Source organism: Perna viridis, chromosome 8, assembly GCF_037379345.1.
Source record: "Perna viridis isolate PV_CMFRI_1.1 ecotype Kerala chromosome 8, ASM3737934v1, whole genome shotgun sequence".
Taxonomy (NCBI): Eukaryota; Metazoa; Mollusca; class Bivalvia; order Mytilida; family Mytilidae; genus Perna; species Perna viridis.
In genome coordinates this window covers 24931531-24950479 of record NC_142452.1, presented here as the reverse complement: position 1 = coordinate 24950479, position 18949 = coordinate 24931531, and the positions used below count along the sequence as shown (strand labels likewise).

General features: G+C 34.1%; 1 protein-coding gene across 5 annotated transcripts in view; it reads right to left on the bottom strand.

Moving 5' to 3' along the window:
- Positions 1 to 58: 58 nt before the first annotated feature.
- Positions 59 to 18949, bottom strand: part of LOC148609947 (uncharacterized) — a 65084-nt gene continuing 46193 nt past the window's right edge. Inside the window, exons 5-6 of one of the 5 annotated variants that reach the window (XM_088541595.1) lie at positions 5560 to 5723; positions 59 to 457 (exon numbers count right to left, since the gene is read on the bottom strand). In XM_088541595.1, coding sequence (XP_088397721.1) covers positions 200 to 457; positions 5560 to 5723 — 422 coding nt within the window. In that variant the 3' untranslated portion in view covers positions 59 to 199. Of the gene's footprint in view, positions 458 to 5559; positions 5724 to 8617; positions 10490 to 16147; positions 17227 to 18949 lie in introns of those variants that run through there. The other 4 variants (XM_088541596.1, XR_015914624.1, XM_088541602.1 and 1 more) reach the window with 4 other exon arrangements.

Below are 18949 nucleotides of genomic sequence, written 5' to 3'. Positions count from 1 at the left end.
AACATATTTAATCACCAGAACATTCCAGAATCCTGTCCTTTCCGACAACTGGGTTTCCATAACTCTGGTAAAGTTGTCGATCAGTTCAGAAATGATATCATCTTTGTGTATTCCAACATACTTTGCATTGGCTATAAGCAAGTACATCATTTTTTCGACCATTATGTGCCATACACGTACATGTATGAACCGTAGTTACTTACATGTTATGTATTTTACTTTGGTGTCGCTTATAATTCGATCTATAGTTAAAACTAGCATTACAAATAATGCAAACAAAGGCATTTTTACTATGTTCGGCTTTTTGGTGTCGGAAAAGAGTGTTCTTGTAAGAAAACGTCTGTTGACATGTAGGACACGAATACGATTGGTTATTGTGCTTTGCACTAATGTGGTTTGTCAAGTCCTTCTTATGGACATATTGCTTAGAGCATTCTGAACATTTGTACTGTTTATCCTGGAAATAAAAAGATAAGAATAGTAGTTATTATTGGTAAATAAAAACAAAAAAATAAACAAAACAGGAAATGACGCACTAATATATCCGAAGGATGATTATAGTCATGTAGTGTAAAGTAACCTTTGTTTATTATTATAATATTGTACTGACTTGACATAAAACCGAATGCGAGGCTGTGTCGCCAATACGTTAATATAAATGAATGAATAAATAATTTATTAAAGTGCAACCTGAATTTTTCATGTTCAAATACATAGATTACAGATATATTTTCAGCCAGCCAGATAGGCTTACGAAGCACTGTCGTATGTACACATTAAGTTAAGTAGAAAATGAGGGTTCTATAAATTTAACGTCATTTGTTATAGGTGAAATAAGTTTGAATAAGCAAGTTTTTATATAACACCACGTCGTATATCTAAACAGTCTATGATATAGTTTGCAACAATTTTGGAATTATTCGTCAGCAGTTCTTTTAGCGCATCTAAAAGAGAGTCAAAATTTATGGAAGATAGTTGTTGTATAAGTTCATTTCGCCTAATTGCGTAACCAAAGCACAAAAGTAGGAAGTGGTTTTCGTCTTCAATGAGGTTAGAGTTACACACTTTGCAGAATCTACGGTCTAACGGAATATTGCGATAGCGGCCTTGTTCCACTTCTAATGGTAGTGTTCTGCATCGTATTCTGGCAATAACTGATCGCTGTTTCCTCGATAAACAGTTTTTCACATACGCTTCAGCACTAAAATCGGTCTTAAATAGCTTATTTGTTCTAAGTTTTGGCATGTCTTGAACTTTTGTATTCCACTCGATTTTGAAATTGTCTATAAGTGTAGTCTTTACTGAGTCAATAATGTACTTTGTCGATATCAAGTCTTGATTGTCTGTATGACTAAGTAAATTTGCCAGACCACTATTGTTCAAAATTGTTTTAACACTATTAAACCATGTATTTTTGTATCGTGCCGAAATCTCAACATCCAAACTAAACACTTTTCGACAAATTCTGGATTCCGGTAAGTTCATAAGTCTACACCACAATCTAATTGCGTTACACTGATTGTTTATATGTACTGGAGTCCATCCAATATCACCCGTTATTGCTGGAATCGGTGAGGTTTTCCCAACACCTAAGAAAGTACGAATAGCCCGATACTGAAGTCTTTCTAATACTTCACATCGTTTCAAACCCCAAACGCCTGACGCATAGTCCATTACGGGAATGACAGTATTTTCGTATATCTTTGCGAATGTAGCATAGTCCATGTTACCCATATGAAGATATTTGGAGGTTAACGATCCAAGTGCCCTGCTAGCCGCAACTGAGAGTTCTTTTACAGATATGTTGTAGTCTATATTTTCAGAGACTGTTAAACCAAGATAGCGATATCTGTCAACGAAGTCAGTTGCTGTATTATCAAGCATAAACGAGAAATCACATCTGTCAGTTGTTGTTTTACGAACATGCATAATCTTTGTTTTATCAATATTCACATGTAAACAGTTTAATTTTGTCCACTCATTGTAAGACGTCAAGTTGGCGTTGCAGACCGTATGGACTATCAGAGATAAACACAATATCATCCGCATAAAGTAAGCAGCTTATCATATCCTTTCCAACTTGAACGCCGCATGATAAATTGTTAATTTGTGGTACTAAACAGTCAATGAATAACACAAAGAGCGTGGGAGCAAGATTATCGCCTTGGCGTACTCCTGTATCAACTTAGAACCAATCGGTGAGTATCCCGGGAGACAAGCGGACAGCAGTTTTCAGTTTCGAATAAAGACATCTAATAGTATTGAACATATTTCCATGTATACCTGAACTTAAAAGTTTATTCCATAAAATAGTATGGTTGACCGAGCCGAAGGCTTTGCTAAAGTCTACGAAACACAAGAAAGTATCACAGTTCATTAGTTCTCTCTTACGCAAAATTGTACATAAGGAACAAATATGATCCAGACATGATCTGAGACACCTAAATCCGTTCACTCAATAGATTATTGTTCTCAAGATATCTAACAAGTCTTTCATTCATTATTTGACTAAATACCTTAGCGACAGTTGACATAAGACTAATTCCTCTGTATACTAATGGATCACGGTAGTCCTTTCCATTCTTTAAAATCGGACAGATGATACTTTGGCACCATATATCAGGTACTATTTCATGTGAAAAACAAACATTATATAGTTCATGAAGAATGTTGGTTAGTTTGTCACTTTTCAAAATTTCATTTGGAACATTGTCGACTCCGACTGCTTTACCATTCTTTAGACCATGTACCGCACGTTTAACCTCTTCAATCGATATAGGATCATTTATACTTTGTTGTTCAGTATCAATCGTTTCATTTGTATGGTTCAAACTTTCAAATTCTTGTTTTAACTGTGTGTTTAATTGTTCTAATTGTTCAATAAAATCATTGTCCACATTCTGAATATCACCAGAAAAAAGTTTCGCGTATTCCTGTTTCCATCTAGACAGAATATCGTTTGGGTTATGAGAAACACTACCGTCACCCATTATCACGCTATCAATTGTTTTTGTATCTTTCCCGGGTTCAAGTTTGTTTACTTCTCGCCAAAATTCTTTCGGGTTCTTCTGGTTAAACGTTTTAATATTATCAAGTCTTTGAGCCACATATTTACGTTCTTCTTGTCAAATTGTCTTCTCTTTATTTTAAACGTGTTTTTCAGTTCATTTTTAATCCGTCTGTCTCCTTTAAATTGTAGGTATTTTTTCTCAGCTTTTTTTGTTTCTATCAATAAGTCTCGTAAATCATTGTTCCAGTATGGTTTAGCATTTCGTCGTTTACGTTTGTTCGAACTTGGTGTATAGTCTTTGTAGTCAACCTTGTTGTCCATTTCATGATGAATAGCTTCAATGAATGATTCGTATATAGTGTTAATTCTATCGTCAATATTGCGAATATCGAGTAAAGAGTCGATAACATTTTCGAGACATCGCATGCATCGTTCACTGGTAAATAAGTCTTGCGGTATGTTTGAAACATTATATTTACGTGTTGATTGATATTTTATATTCGTAGTATCAGTGACGTTTTCGGTTGTATCTAATATGTTCTTGTTGAGTTGATCATATTCTGAGATTCTAAATGAACAGGTAAGCATAGAGTGATCCGGTAATCGTGCATTCGTCGAAAAATGAACACCATTTTCAATTATCAGAGACGAAATCAGTTTTACTTCAAAGTTACAAACATTCGGAAGTACTGTATATGGGACAATCATATAGTCAACTACTGATTTCCCGATGGGTGAAACAAACGTAAAATTGTCTTTCGAGTAATCCCCACGTCCGTTTAGCATACAGCAGTTAGAGTCCTTCAAAAAGTCTAGCAAATAGTCACCAAATGCGTTTCTTGTTTCGTCAATAGGAATACGTTTTGGCAAATAGTCTAATGAATCATTAAAATCTTGGAGATTTCCAACTCGTCCATTGAAATCACCGCAAATGAAAATCGGATAACCTGTACTATAAAGATACATCTGAGATAAAAGACAGTCATAGAATTCTTGAGCAATGTTACCTCTACTCGATCGCTCGGGTTGTAGATAACACACGCATAAATATAAAGTTAGCTCTGGGTCATCTTTGTTTTTTAAATAAATCCATAAAATGTCATCTCTACTATCGTCTAGAATGTTTACTTCAAAATTGTCATATAGCGAGTTTTTAATTAAAAAACCAATACCTCCACTACCACGCCATGCGTTGTTCGAAATTTGTTTTCTATTGTTTCCAATACAATGATAACCTTCCGGATTAATAGTCCGATCATTTCTCAAGTGACTTTCGCAAAGTCCAACTATATCGTAGTTTAATGAAGTTAAAATACTTTCTCGTAATTCCCTACTATCATCGTTTTGTCGTGTCACATACCAACCATTACAATTCCAGCAAGCCAGTCTTAATTCGGCATCGTTACTATTTGACTGGCTTAACTGTTAATTTTGCTTCACGGTTACACGCCCGCCTCGAAATTGAAGTTCTGGAATTGATTTGATTATCTGTCTCATATTAGCGTCGTTGATGCGTTCTTGTCGTGTACGATCTGTTTCTATGTAGATATTTTTGTAATCATTTATATCTTTTAGTTTTCGTTTGTTCTTAAGGACATCAACACGTTGATTTTCATCTGCGAAGGTAACAAGAATTGGTGTCGGACGTTGTGTATTGTTTACTCTTCCGTTATTCGGATTACCGATCTGCTGAGCGCTAACTACACTTAACTCTAATCCAATTGATCTTAGTATTCCGTTAACATACGTCAGATTTAATGTTTTTAAATACAAGTTTTGGCTGAACATTTTTCATACTAACAGACGGTAGATCATTGTTTATTTCTTGTTGTTTACTTTCATAATTTGACATTTTAGTTTCCAGTTCCTTTATTTTGTTGTCAACTTGAGCAAAGTCTTTTCATCTTTTAGTGTTTTCATGCTCATCTTTATTTCGTTTGTAAATTTTGTCTCTAAATTTGAAATTCTCTGTTCGAGTGACGTTCTCAGGGAATCTTGATTATGTTTTACTGTCAACATTAGTTTATAAAGGTCAGCAGGGGAAACAGTTTGATCCGACTGGGTAGATGTTGTATCGGATGTTGTCGACATAGTTAAATTAATAGGCTTATGACAGGAATATGAGTAAGATTTAGTGTTCATTCGTTTTGGTGTAGGCCGATAATAATCACTATCTGAATCTGATGTACTGTACCTAGGCCTTTGATTGGGCTGATTTTTGTGTCTCGGCATAAATAATCGGTGCAAATATACCTTTCAATTCTTCTGATATTTTCTTTTATCACAATAAAAGTCTAGATGTTATAATAAATCCATGTTTACACTATGAATTTTCACCGAGAAAAAACAACGTCCATCTTGTTGAGCCTCACTTTCGTTAATATTTGTTGTTTTTTTTTTTTGGGGGGGGGGCACTACAAGGCAAGGTAAAAATATATATTATTGGACTATTTGAGACTTTGTAAAAATGTCAAAATCATTGGTTATCAGTGGTAATTATGGTACTTGTTATTCTTAAGATCAAAATAAACTTCATGAACAGTTATTACCTTGGAATGATTAAGGAGATGTGACCGGAACAATGTACGGGATACAAACTTCTTTTGGCATTTTGGACAATTAAAATTTGGCTTCCCGTGCTCTCTCTTATTGTGGTCTGACAAGCCTTGTCTAGATCTGTACTGTTTACCACATGCATCACACACATATGCTGCTGAAAAGTAAACGCTAAGTTAAATATCTTTACAATGACTCTCAAAACACTAGTATCTAAAATAATAATTCGTAAGTAAGCAAATGTTTTGTTTTGACCATGTACATGTACATGCAATCATTTAATGTAATAAAACAATATACCTGTTCGAATTATTCTTTGTACTGATCATGACCACAGATTTACCGATAATGACAGTACAATTTAATTTCAGACCTAACACGCTTTCTGATTGGATAAAAAAACTTGTGTTCATTATCTCATAAACCATTTTTTAATGTGACTTCATCAACCTTTCTTGCTGATTTACGACTTAAATTTGGATACTAAAATTGAATGCTAAGGAATGACTATGATATTTTTTGGTCCACAATGCTCGTGGTGCACACCTGAATATAAGCTACTACGCAGGTTGTTTAGTGTGCACCACATTATTTTAGTACATTATGGACTGAGACATGCTGAAACGTTTGTAACACATACAAGTACTTCTAGTTATGTATGTTCTCGCTTGCCTTCAAATCTCAACAAAATGAATGACTGGGACAATGGTAATTCAAAACAAACAAAATTTTTCAACAAAATAAAGGGTCCTTACCCACGGAACCCCCCCCGATTCATCTTTGAATTGAAGTGTTTGGTGCGGTTCTCTAAAATGTTCTTCTCGGGCCTCTGTTAGGTGTTGTTTTTTCTTCTTCTAAATACGTGAAGATTACGGCATTAACATGCATATAGTGCATTTTGAAAGTGGATTAAACACAGCCTTTGTTGAATAAAATTGGTATGAGTAAGAATACATCGTTACTTTGTAAGTTTTCTGAAACATTTACAGTGCCATACATTAATTTACAGCGGTCAACTTAACTTCTGTCAACAAATCCTTTTTGCTTTACATGTACAAGTAGAGTAACATGTTCCTATAACAAAGAAATACTAATACTTAGCTTCAAGATTTGTCTAACGTTAGTGGTGTATATAGGGCATCAGAAGAAATAAACGACTTTAACATTCACTTCCAATCCGGAAAATTAGAACTTCAATTATATCGAGGTCAACTGGGGTCAACAGGTGTAAGATCCGGAGACATTGCAATTGGAGCATCGTCGGAAACACATAAGCTTCGACGTGAATAAAACGAATGTGAAAGTCGTCTTTATAGCTCTCTTAAATTTGGCCTTAAATGCGTGCTTTCAATTCTGAACTTGCTTTAACGTTTCATTATTTTTAATGTACCAATTACGAACGTGACATAAAGTGGCACTAATGCACTGGATAAACAAACAAAACTTCGGTTCGAGCAGGTGGTTCATCCTTATTACTTTCTTGTTTGTTCGAATGGTTTGAATCTGTTCGTTTGTTTGTTTGTTTTTGCTTGTCTTTTGTCAAACCAGGCATCGAGTGGTACTATACAAATACATGTAAGGGATTTTGGATAACGCAAACAGTAGGTTGGAAATTCTTCTCAGAATATGAGACATTTCAAATTTTTTACAACCAATGTTTAATTGTAAAATCCTATATAGATAATCTAAACACTGTTGCTCTAATTCAATTGTGATATCGCCGATCTTCGACAGTTAACCCTTACGTAAAATATAAACTGATTCGTCTACTTTAGTTAAAGCACTAAAAATGTTTTAGTCAGGAAAGCGTCAAAATATAAATTCAACAACTGCTCCTTACAACATTTACCACAAAAAAGCAAAAAAACAAAAAACAAAAAACTACGTCATACGAAATAGCTTGACTGTTTAAGAAACAACTTGTATATTGTGGTTACTGTATTAATAAGGGCATATTTTACATTGTTTGTTGTACACACATGTAAATGTTTATGTAAAATACCAAAACTGAACTGTTTCGATTTTTTTTACAACAACCTTTCTAAGAAAATCGTGTGTGAAAACTGAACAAGACTCTCGAGAACGTTTGTAACTCAAACTGCAGACGATTAAATACAAATGTATATACCAAACGTAGTTAGCGTCTGTAACTCAAACTGTAGACGATTAAATACAAATGTATAAACAGCAAAAAAAAAGATTAACCGGATACGCAATCGCAATTTGTTTATATCGTATCTATGGTGGCGGCCATGATCAATTTACGCATACCAGAAAAAAGTAGTTGCGCCGATCACGTGAGTGGAAGGAGCCAGAAAGTCGATAACCTGCTAATGTACGGATACAGCAAAAAAATAACCGTATACCTTTATTCGTTTAACAAATAACCTCATTGCAGGATAAATACAAATGTATTAACCAGACGTAGTTGTAACTTCCAATGCACAGACACATTTTCTTAATACATGTACTAACGTCAACTTTCCTTTTTGTATGTGTCTCTTTATGTGTAGTTATACGATAAGGGAGCAACCATTTGGGGGAGGGGACCTAGGTTCAATTTTTGTGTCCTAGTTAAATTCGGTTAAATTTCTAACCTGACTTTTTATTTTTTAATTTAGCCTGTCTTGGATCCATTACTTGTTCATCCTGAATTTTTTAACCATACATTATCACTCTGCTTTGATCTTAACCGGCTCTAAAAATTAAGTAATTTGTCCCTAAATTTGACCTATATTTCATTCCATTTACAAAAATGTGATCACGTTGTTCATGTAATGGCGCGTGCATTTTCAAATTCTAGAAGTTTCCATTATACCTCTGTTGCGTTGAAAATGGAATATCTACTAGCTTGTTTTGAAGAATCTGGTTATAAGCTGTTAGTAAATTAGTCGAGAACAAACTGTGAAGAAATGGACAACTATATGAGTTAGTTTTTTTTTCTCCACAATTTCACTTTAATACTGTTAATTTGATATCATTAGTACCATAATTCAACACCCAAATATACAAAGCCATGAAAGAATTAGGCAGGTATTATAACGACAGTGATACAAAATATTCACTTTATTTCTAAAATACATACACGTCAATTCACATCAGAACACAATTCATATACATTTCAAAGCGCAGATGCGGGTGGGTAAAATATAATAATTTTAACACAATTTTACTATCAATCAGTCAAACATTATCTCTCCTCACCACTCAGCAATATTACAACAGATATGTTGAAAGCAATTCAATATTATAGTTACACAAAAATCATAGTGTATCACAACAAGCCCGATTCGTATATAGATAGATCTGTATAAAGGAATCGTAAATACAGGTTGAGTCATGTTCAATTTGGAATGTAGATTATTATAGATAGCAGAGAGCTATCGCATGTTCCCTGTGTATTCGTATGTGAAGTAACTTCTGTAACACTTTTCTATATCATTCTAATTTGATGTCACTGGGGATCAAGAATATCAACCCACCGAGAACATCGACCTTTTGCGCCAATTGGATTCAAAAAAATTAAATTGTGCCAAAATTAATTTTAAACACACACGTGTAGTGCTTTTAAGGGGAAAAACATTTTTTTCAAGAACATTGTATATAGTTTCACCTTTTATGGAATCTAGTAATATAAGTACTTATTACATTTCATATGTTAATATTTAATGATATATACATTGTATTGTCATCAAGATTATTGCAAATTTATCTGTATTTTAAGCCAAAAAAATTCTCTCTTTTTTTTGGCGCAATTCAACTCCAACATTATAAATGCGGCGCCCTCCACCACTAACGTAATCTGAAAATTTGTTAATAACAATAAATTATTGAGAACAATTCATATCACAAAATGTATAATCAATCGGTTATCGTGAATATCGACACTATAATATTAATTCGTGTTGAGAACACTTTTGCACTTATAATCATATTTAGGATATCCGTGTTTAATTATATTATGTATGCTAAACAACACTACCGTGTCTAATATGAGTTTACCATTTTTTACCAGATACACCTGCTTACCAAATTTTGTCAGTTAAATATTAAATGTTTCGCAGGGAGCAGTTTGACAAGACCGTAAATGTCGAAAACGACAAGGCTGATACAGCTCTGCATTGGGACATTTTTTAACCCACCTTTTAAATGATTAAACAATAGGCCCTTTAAATGAAACAAAACAAAACCTTCCTTTTCTGGCAAAGGACCTTCTGTACAATGTAATGGAGACCCACTTACTTATCTAAAATCTTAATAAACGGTTAGAATCAGCAAATCAAAGAACTGCTAGAATTTGCCTGTAATAGAAATCAAACAACGTATTATTTTACTCTTTGGACATGAGTGAAGACGAATTCAGAAACCTGGCCCAAAACAAAAAACAAACAAACAAAAAAAAACAAAAAAAACAAAAAAAATGTATCGACATATGTCTATTGATTCAGCATATTGAAAACCTTTTGAATTCAACTTTTTAAGAATTGATACAAGCTTAATTTTGGACTACGATTCGGATCATCTAGGTCCCCAACACAAATCTTCCATTTTGCGTTATAGATTCTTGTTCACATATGCACTAGTTACTGTCAATAAGTGTAGATACACTATTAAAAATGGCGTATAAAAGTTACAAAATTATTAATTGGTTAATCTTCACATCCTTTTTTTCAATCTGAAAGTGACTTACAGCATTTAGCCTCGCTGAAAATGAAGTGCACATTTATTTACAGCTACATGCAATAGATCACCTCCGAGATGATTTGTAACCCATTTTTGACAGCCGTCTAGAAATAGTCGCTTGTTGTACCCCAAATTCTTGTGCAGCCTGTGATTGATTAAGCTTTCCGGAAACTACAGCCAATATTGCCTCTTCTATATTTTGTGGGTTTGTCCTCCCTCTGTTGCTAACTCTTCCAAAACCTAGGGAAAAATACACCAATAATTACTTTTGATAGGTAGCTTTCAGAGATTGTAAAAATCAAAGCAGTCAATCTTCAATTAAGTAAATGATGCTTATTTACTTCGGCACTTTAATCGTCAATAAGGTCAACTTCAAATAGTTTTTTAAGTTGTTAAAAAGCAAAACAATTTGAATTTGATTTAAAGAACCAATTCACAGTTTTGTTACTAATTTAAAACAAATTGCTCACCTAAAATCATCAGAAATCTTTAAAATTTAAAAACAACTCAGTAGCTTAAAAGGTTACGGTTGGAAAAAAGCAAGCCTATATTATAAAAAAAAATGTCCACTTTGACCACTATCATCTTACAGGAGGTACTATACAATCACTTATTCACTTTTTCTTTGGGAGCCAAGTTATTCAAATGTTTCTATTTTTTAACGAAACATTGTTTCTATCGATTACAGTTTACATGAGAGAAGCTAGTTAAGCAAAGTCTTTTAAAAAGTTTTGAACAATAATAACAGGGAACTGGTGTCAACTTCAACCTGCCACTTGTACAGCCATCTATTATTGATCACGAGGAGCCAAAAACAGGCAAAAAATCTAATTTTCGTCCTTCAGTGGCAACCATGCCTTATCGTACAACTTCACGGAGGCTTTTGTAGAGCTTTTCCAGCGGGAGACAAATTTATCAATGAATGCTTATAGACAACAAGCTGAAATTGGTAAGCCGACCACTGCTGTATGCATAACTGACGCAATATATAAACTATATATAAAACAGGTTTCTGTGAACAAAGATCTTGGAGAACTTTTTAAGAACCAACAATTCTAACAAGACTGTTAACATTTTTGGAGATGTGCTGTTGTCATGTTTGTCAGCATGTGTTGTCATAATGTTTGTCAGCACATAAACACATCAGAATAATATGTGTTTGATTAAGTATATACTGATGAGTGTACATTACATGTATACTGCTTTAAGTTCAACAGGTAAAAAAAAATCATATTAAATATTTGTCAAAGAAGTTGGTTCGGTAAGGGCAAGAACTTGCCTAAAAAAGTGTACATGGAGAAAATTTTATGTTGTTTCTCCAGCTCTTAAATGTGTTTTATAGTTGATTTGATTGGTTTATGACAACATATAAATACCCTTCAAACTTGGCTGAGATTGGGAAAATGTGTTAAAACGGTGGGAAAAACCTAATTCTGTGCAGTTTTTTTACTCTTGTAACAGCGGTCTCATGCGTGTTGACTCTCGTGCTTCATATATTTTGTGTATAATTATCAGTTACAACTTGTGTAAAAATACCTTGAGTCAACAGATGTGTGGCCACTTCCGTTCCACATAAAACCATCTTAAAAATTGTAGAAACGTGTAAAGTTATATAAATTCTTGTAAGTTACATAAATATATGCATTTTACTATACTACTACTACCTAAAAAATCAGCTTTAATCAAATGTTAAAAAATGCCCAAATTATAAGGCCAAACTTTCTCCTTTGTCCATGATAGGAGATGTACATTTGTAATATATGTATATGTTATATATGTATATAAACACTGTGAAACATTTGAATAAAGATGTTGAATACTTTTTTAGTTACAGATTGCACAAAGTAAGTACCATCCACAACATAGTGTGACCCAGTATTCAAAGTTTGAGTGATATTAATTTGATACTATTGATTTACAGATTATACGAAGTATGTACCGTCAAAAACAGAAAGTAGCAAAAAATGGCTAAATCAAACATGCTAAAAGGTGACAGACGGACGGGTATAGTCGAGCGGTTACTAGAACTGCTTTCACCATTGGCGACGAAGGTAAAAGCCAAAAAGCTAAAAATATATTTTTGTAGATCCTCTGGAACATGAATTGCTCAAAACTTTTCTGCCGGAAGTTGCGTATTTCGAAAATGACGTATACAGTTAGATGCCCCCGTAGTTTATAATAAATCAACCCAGTCATTTAGTATTAGTCTGTTATTTACTCAAACTTACACAGATCAGATACAGCAAAGGATGGTCTTCGTATTATACATGTATTAACTTACTTTATAAAGAAAAAAAATGAGTTTAAGTTCTGTTTTTGTTAATCACTGTTAAATTGAATACCAAACATCAGATGATCCGTCTAGAGACTGAACATGCACGCAATTCTTCAATGCACAGACTATAAAAGTACAGAGAGTCCGACAATAGCACATCAATTATAGGAATATTTAAAATATACCATTTTAAATTCCGCATGGTGCCGGGCAGACGACTTCATATAATTGACCCTTAGATTTAAACAAGAATAATGAAGAAGATCCGTAAAAGTAAAAATAAACAACAATTCAATGGAATGTAAAACTACTTTGACAAAAACATATATTACTAATTTCCAACCTGACAACAGACCGGACATATTGTTCTCTTGTAAGGCTGTGGTATCCCCAGATGGGAATCTTAGCACGCGCACGTCTGGTATGGATAGTGTCCCGATAATACCAACAAAGTGCACCCAATCGCACGATCTGTTCCAGTAAAAAATTCTAACAATTACATACCATTCAAACCACGTTCCATCACTTAAAATTGTACATTTGACTACAACGATGACGAATCACATTGCACAATATCAAAATATGGAATTAAAAATTCAAAAACATGCAACATTCTTATAACCGACTCTGTCTTCAATAGAACCCTTAAAAATAAAACCTTTCACACAGGAAGTCATAATGACTTGCGTTGCAAATTGACAAAATTTATCTACGGATTAGAATCAATCCTCTCCATAAAAGTTCGTATTCTAGAAAAAAGTATACTACCCAACGAACAGTCCCGTCCTAAGTAAAAGCTATCATAGGGACAGAGAAGGATACCGGATACACAGATTAGGTACTGCAATACATTACAGGTTCAACAATGACAACATCAAAAGTAAAGGAAACATTCGAAGTCAATATAACCATAAAGTAAATGTGATGAATTTATTCGACAAAAATCCAAGGAGGATTAAGGAGATATGGCCATAACCACTATACATCACTTAAGATGCACGATGTCTCCACAGAGGGCCTTCTTCCTTTCATACTAATACCTCTTCGACTGCACCAAATTTGAACTAAACTCTAGACTTCTCTTTACCTCGCACTTTACTACACTCTCTTTACAAATCAAGCCCCTCGACACTACAGTTTCTGAGCCTACCTAATCATTATACATATTGTGGTCATCATTCCACAGACTCTTTCAACCAGTTTGTGTTAAAGGTCAAGATGAAGAAAAACGTTTATTTCTTCCACTACCCCTTGTTAACAAAGGTATTGATGCAATTAATTTGGATAACATCCTCCATCATAAAAACGTCACGAACAAAATTCCGCCGTATTTCAAAGACATATCAATTTCGATTATTTCACATTCCTACACTTCGCCCATTGCATCCAAAATTTTCGATTATAAAACGGTACTACAGGACTTCGAGATTGAGGATTTAAAGTCTAAACCACCCTCGGTCACGTCATGACGGGAGATGTAACCATCGTAGCATCAAGACCTATGATTTTTCAACCCTTCTATTCCTCATACTCAGTTAAATTCCAGATTCAAAAACATACATCGTTGTTATTCCAGAAAAGACAGTACACATACATACAGATACATAGTACCAGGTAGAGATTCCTCATACTTTGTTAAAAACGATTCCAAATCATCTTTCAAACATACCAAAGAAGATGTTTTCAAACTGCTGGAATTTTTATCGACATATTTGTCCATTGTGGTGGACGCGTTTTCAAAAAACGATCGGCATTCCAAATGGAGCAAATTGCGTTCCTCTACTCACTGACCTATTCCTTTACTATTTGCTGAACTGATCCAAAAGAACAAACATCGTTTAGCCAGATCCTTTGATCTCAGTTTCCGCTAAAGAGATGACGTATTATTGTTAAACAATCCTAGTTAAGGGGATTTTTTACATCGCATCTACCTCAAAAACTTGAGATAAAAGATACTACAGACACTGCAGACTCTGTGTAGTCAGCCCCATATCTTTACACTCAGAGATCGATGGAAAAGGAAAACTATTAACCAAACTATACGACAAACACGATGACTTTTCATTCTTTCCTTTCATCTGTGGCAACATCCTTTCAGCACCTGCGGGATATGGAGTTTTCATATCACAACTCATACGTTATGCCAGAGGTTGTTGTACATGAAACTACGCAGACCTGTTGAACTGCACTAGCCTTCTTACAATTATGCCTCTGAAACAGGGTTATGTTGTTGCAAGATTGAAGTCATCACTACAGAAGTTATGGTCGTCATCATGAATTCCTGAATCGTAACAGTGTATCCATCTGCTCCATTATAACCGATTTGTTCATCGTGTCATAGTTTTCCTTCCTTTTTTGTTAATAAAAAAAATCCAGCAGTTTGAAGGTATATTCTTTGGTACATTTGAGAAGATGATTTGAAATCGTTTTTTCACAAAACACGACCAGGAGCATAAACAAGGTGCACAGGTTGGGTAATTGTCCTCTGCTTTTATAGAAACACCCGTCGAGTTAATCATGCAAAGTCAAATCCGGGGTAGTGAGTCCGAATTGCTTTTTGAATGTACTTTTGCCTCTTTGTGCAGTTGCGATCACTTCTAACTTTTTTTCGAGTCTGTCAGGGTTTGTTGTCATAGAACAATTCTATACTGACAGAAACTGTCCAGACCCATGACACACCATGGTAGTCTCTGTCATGGTTTAGGGAAAACTCTGTCATAATCTGTCATGGGCCGTGACACTCTCTGTCTGGAACTATTCTATTTGACGTAATTCTGAAGAGTTTCTGCCGAGAACAGCTCCTGGCAGATTATGATTCTACGCTTCTGAATAACGTTCATTTTATACTAAAATAGTTATTTTCAATCGGACATGCTTTTTCTATTTCATGTCACGCAGACAAGATTTATTGCTCTAATCTTCTATTTTGAAAAGTTCATATTTTAATCGGACTTCCGATTCAAAATGACGTCGCGCAGAACTGTCCAGGAGTATATTTCTGTCAGGATTTCTGTTCTATCTTCTGTCATGGAACATTTTTCCTTACATATTCTGAAAGAATTCAAAAGAGGTTAGATGTGAACGCAACTGCACGTTTTATGTTTTGTTTTTTAATGATCTTTGTTGTGTGTATCTGTTTTCCATGTCTTGCCGTATCTCTTAATAACATTCTTTTAATTCCAGCTCAAACCTTCGTTTTCTTGATTAACCTTCCATTATATCATTTACAAGCGTAAGCCAAAACGCTTTTAACCCACCAACTTCAATGAATATGTTGGAACACCTTGTCTGTCCGAATCTCTTCACACATTTTTAATTGTGGGTGGTACATTTCGACGCAAAATGTGACTTAACATAAGAGGGGTATACGTTTTAAGCAAATTTGGTTTTTGTCGGATAATTTCCTGTACGAGTTGGGGTATATTATAATAACTTGCACGAAAACGCGTGCATCGTCATTTTCAATATAGCTTTTTCGTACTCTACGAACATACCTCGGCTACCGTATAGATGTAGATTTGTGTGTTAGATTGTTGAGGAAACTGACGTTTCCAAAAACTGCCCCTAACAAATTTCATGTGATAAGGGCTACAGAGAGCAACCACAGAAGTAAATCATACAACTAAGTTCTAGCATTTACTAAATTGGATTGAAACAATTGTATTATTATTGAACATATCATACAATGGATTGACAGCATTTACATCTCCATCACATATAAATAGATTACAGACATTGCTTTTAAAAAAATACTATCGAAAAATATTTAAAGCGGCAACTGTTTTTTTTTTCAAATAAAGACAGCAAAATAAATAAGACAATATCTGCCCAGAAAAATAAATTTTGGGATATTAAATAATCCACTAAAGAAATAAGAAATAACAAAATTATTTATTTTTTGAAACCCAAATAAATTCGTGTAATTTAGTTCGTCGTCCTGTAAAATTTTCCCATGAAAGTAAGTTCTTGTCTTCCACTTAGTAATGTAAAACATTGCAATGAACTCATATTAAAATTTGATGGGCAACGATTTAAGTAAGTACATCAACATATACAGTTAAGAAATCCACAGGTTCTTCAAAACTTGCAGTACACAAAAAGATATATTTATCTTTAAAATAACTCATACAAAATTCATCGGACCATTAATTCATGGTTATATGCACAACTATATATCATGTCCTAACTACCTACAAAGTTAAATGAAATTGGGTGCATTAGTATTTGAGAAGTCCTGTTCACAAAGGGTGTCGGACAGACAGACGGAAAGACAAAAAAACAATACGTGCGGGAGACATATATATGACAAAAACTAAGAACCGAGCAATGCAACAAAGTAGTGTATACAAAAATATATTTTTTACATATATACATATATTAACAGTTCAATAATGTTATTCGTTTTAATCATTTTTGTCTCTTTCTCCGTAATTTCCACCTCGAGTTTCTGACTTATCATTTTCACTCCTTCCCACAGCCTCTTTTTCAGCATCAGCAACCATCTGCAATTCCATTTTTTGACATTCGGCCTTCGCCCTCATCATTCTTATCCGTTTAGATATTGTTGGTTGCGGTACACCATACACGCGAGACGCGTGACGTTGTGACATTTCACGATTAGCAACCTTAAGTACCGCCGTTTCCAAGGCTTCTGGTTCGTAATTTTTGAATTGGAAAAATCTTCTTGTGGGTTCAAGTGCACCTGAAACATAAATATACTTATTGATTTTTCCTTCAATATCGTACGCCGATAAAGGGTTAATTATTAACTCGTTCACTATTATATCAAGCATCTCAAACATTAGCCAATGTTTATAATTACACAATCTTAACTTATCCAACCATAAACAAAGATAAAATAAAAACAACAGTGGCCGAGCCAAAACATATCGCCGCTCCGCATTTCCGATGTTTAAAATATCATTACTATGAATCACATGATCGGAAGACAAATGAGAAAGAAAGGTAGATCCTTCCTTGAAGATTAAAATCGTTACACAAATATTAGACGGGTGCTACCTAAAATGTACATGCACAAGATTATATACTATAAAACTGAAAAAAAATGTTTTGGTCTGGTCATTGTATGATCGACCCTTTGTCTGACATATTTGTTTCTCCAGTTACGAATCACAGTTCATGTTGTAACTCTTTAACAACCCTCCAAAACATATGTAACATGAATTTAATTACTAGTGTTGTCTATAAAGTGCATTGTTTCGAATAAAATTGATAGATTTACCAACTGCCCACAATAGATTATTCGTAAAGAATACAATTTCAGATAATTGTGTATTTCTTGAACTTGAAATATTTTATAATATATAAATGCATATCTAAATATAAATTAAGTATTTTTTTATTATTGCACTAAACCAGATTTTGACGTTTCTATTTCAGATCATGTCCATTATAATCGTATTGAACAAGTATTTTTAATGCTCGTAGTTTTGATGATACTGTCATTCTTAAGTATATTTTGAGCCAGGTTTCAGTTATTCTGAACTTTCATTAAGTGGATGTATCCTTTTGTCTATACTGTGAATGTTGCGGTATTCCGTGGAGAGAATCGGATGTATTATTTTGTGAATTTTCTTGAGTGTTTGTGAGTTTCGGCTTACATTAAAGGAGTTGTGAAGGTTTACAAAACATGTTTAATCAACAGATTTCATGCACGTCCACATTCAGAAGACGTTGCCACTAATGTGTTTATGTGGCGTTATATTACTTTTTATTTTGAAGAATTGTCATGGTTGTGTTACCGTGTATTGTATTCATTTCTTTGTCTTTCCTTTCATAGCTAACTTGAAGATGGGGTCACCCATATTGAGGATTTGGTGATCTATGAAGTATTTAAATTTTTGGTTTAGGTTATACGCTGGTGCATTAGTTACACGTTTTTATTTCTTATTTCACAAATAAAGTTTTTACAAATCTTTACATACCTAAGGTTTTGGTTTTTTTATACCGTCCAAACGTTACTTTAACAATAGGGTATGATGAATCGTTAAAACACATTACAAGAAAAACTGCTTTTTAAAGCATTCGAGGATTCGAATACTTTAACTTTTCCATAAGTAACTTAGGAACCTGTTTAAGATAATATTGATTTATTTGGGGAGAATGTATGACCCCTAACCTTCCATTTTACTTATTTGTGTAGGTTCTTAAAGATAAATGGTCATGATAATCGTTATAGGTAACACTGTACATGTAAAGTGGTGTTGTCATTCTAGATAATAAACAAGCATAAATACTGAAAATTTCTACAGATGGTTTACTTCCAAGACAGGGAGAGTGAGGATGCGCTCCTAAACCCACGTGGGCTCCCAAAGTAAAACCAGAGCTTCAACGCAGGATAGGACATACTGACCGTGTTCTTAGTCAGAAATCTCGAAGGGTGAGCTTCGTCATCAACAATGTTC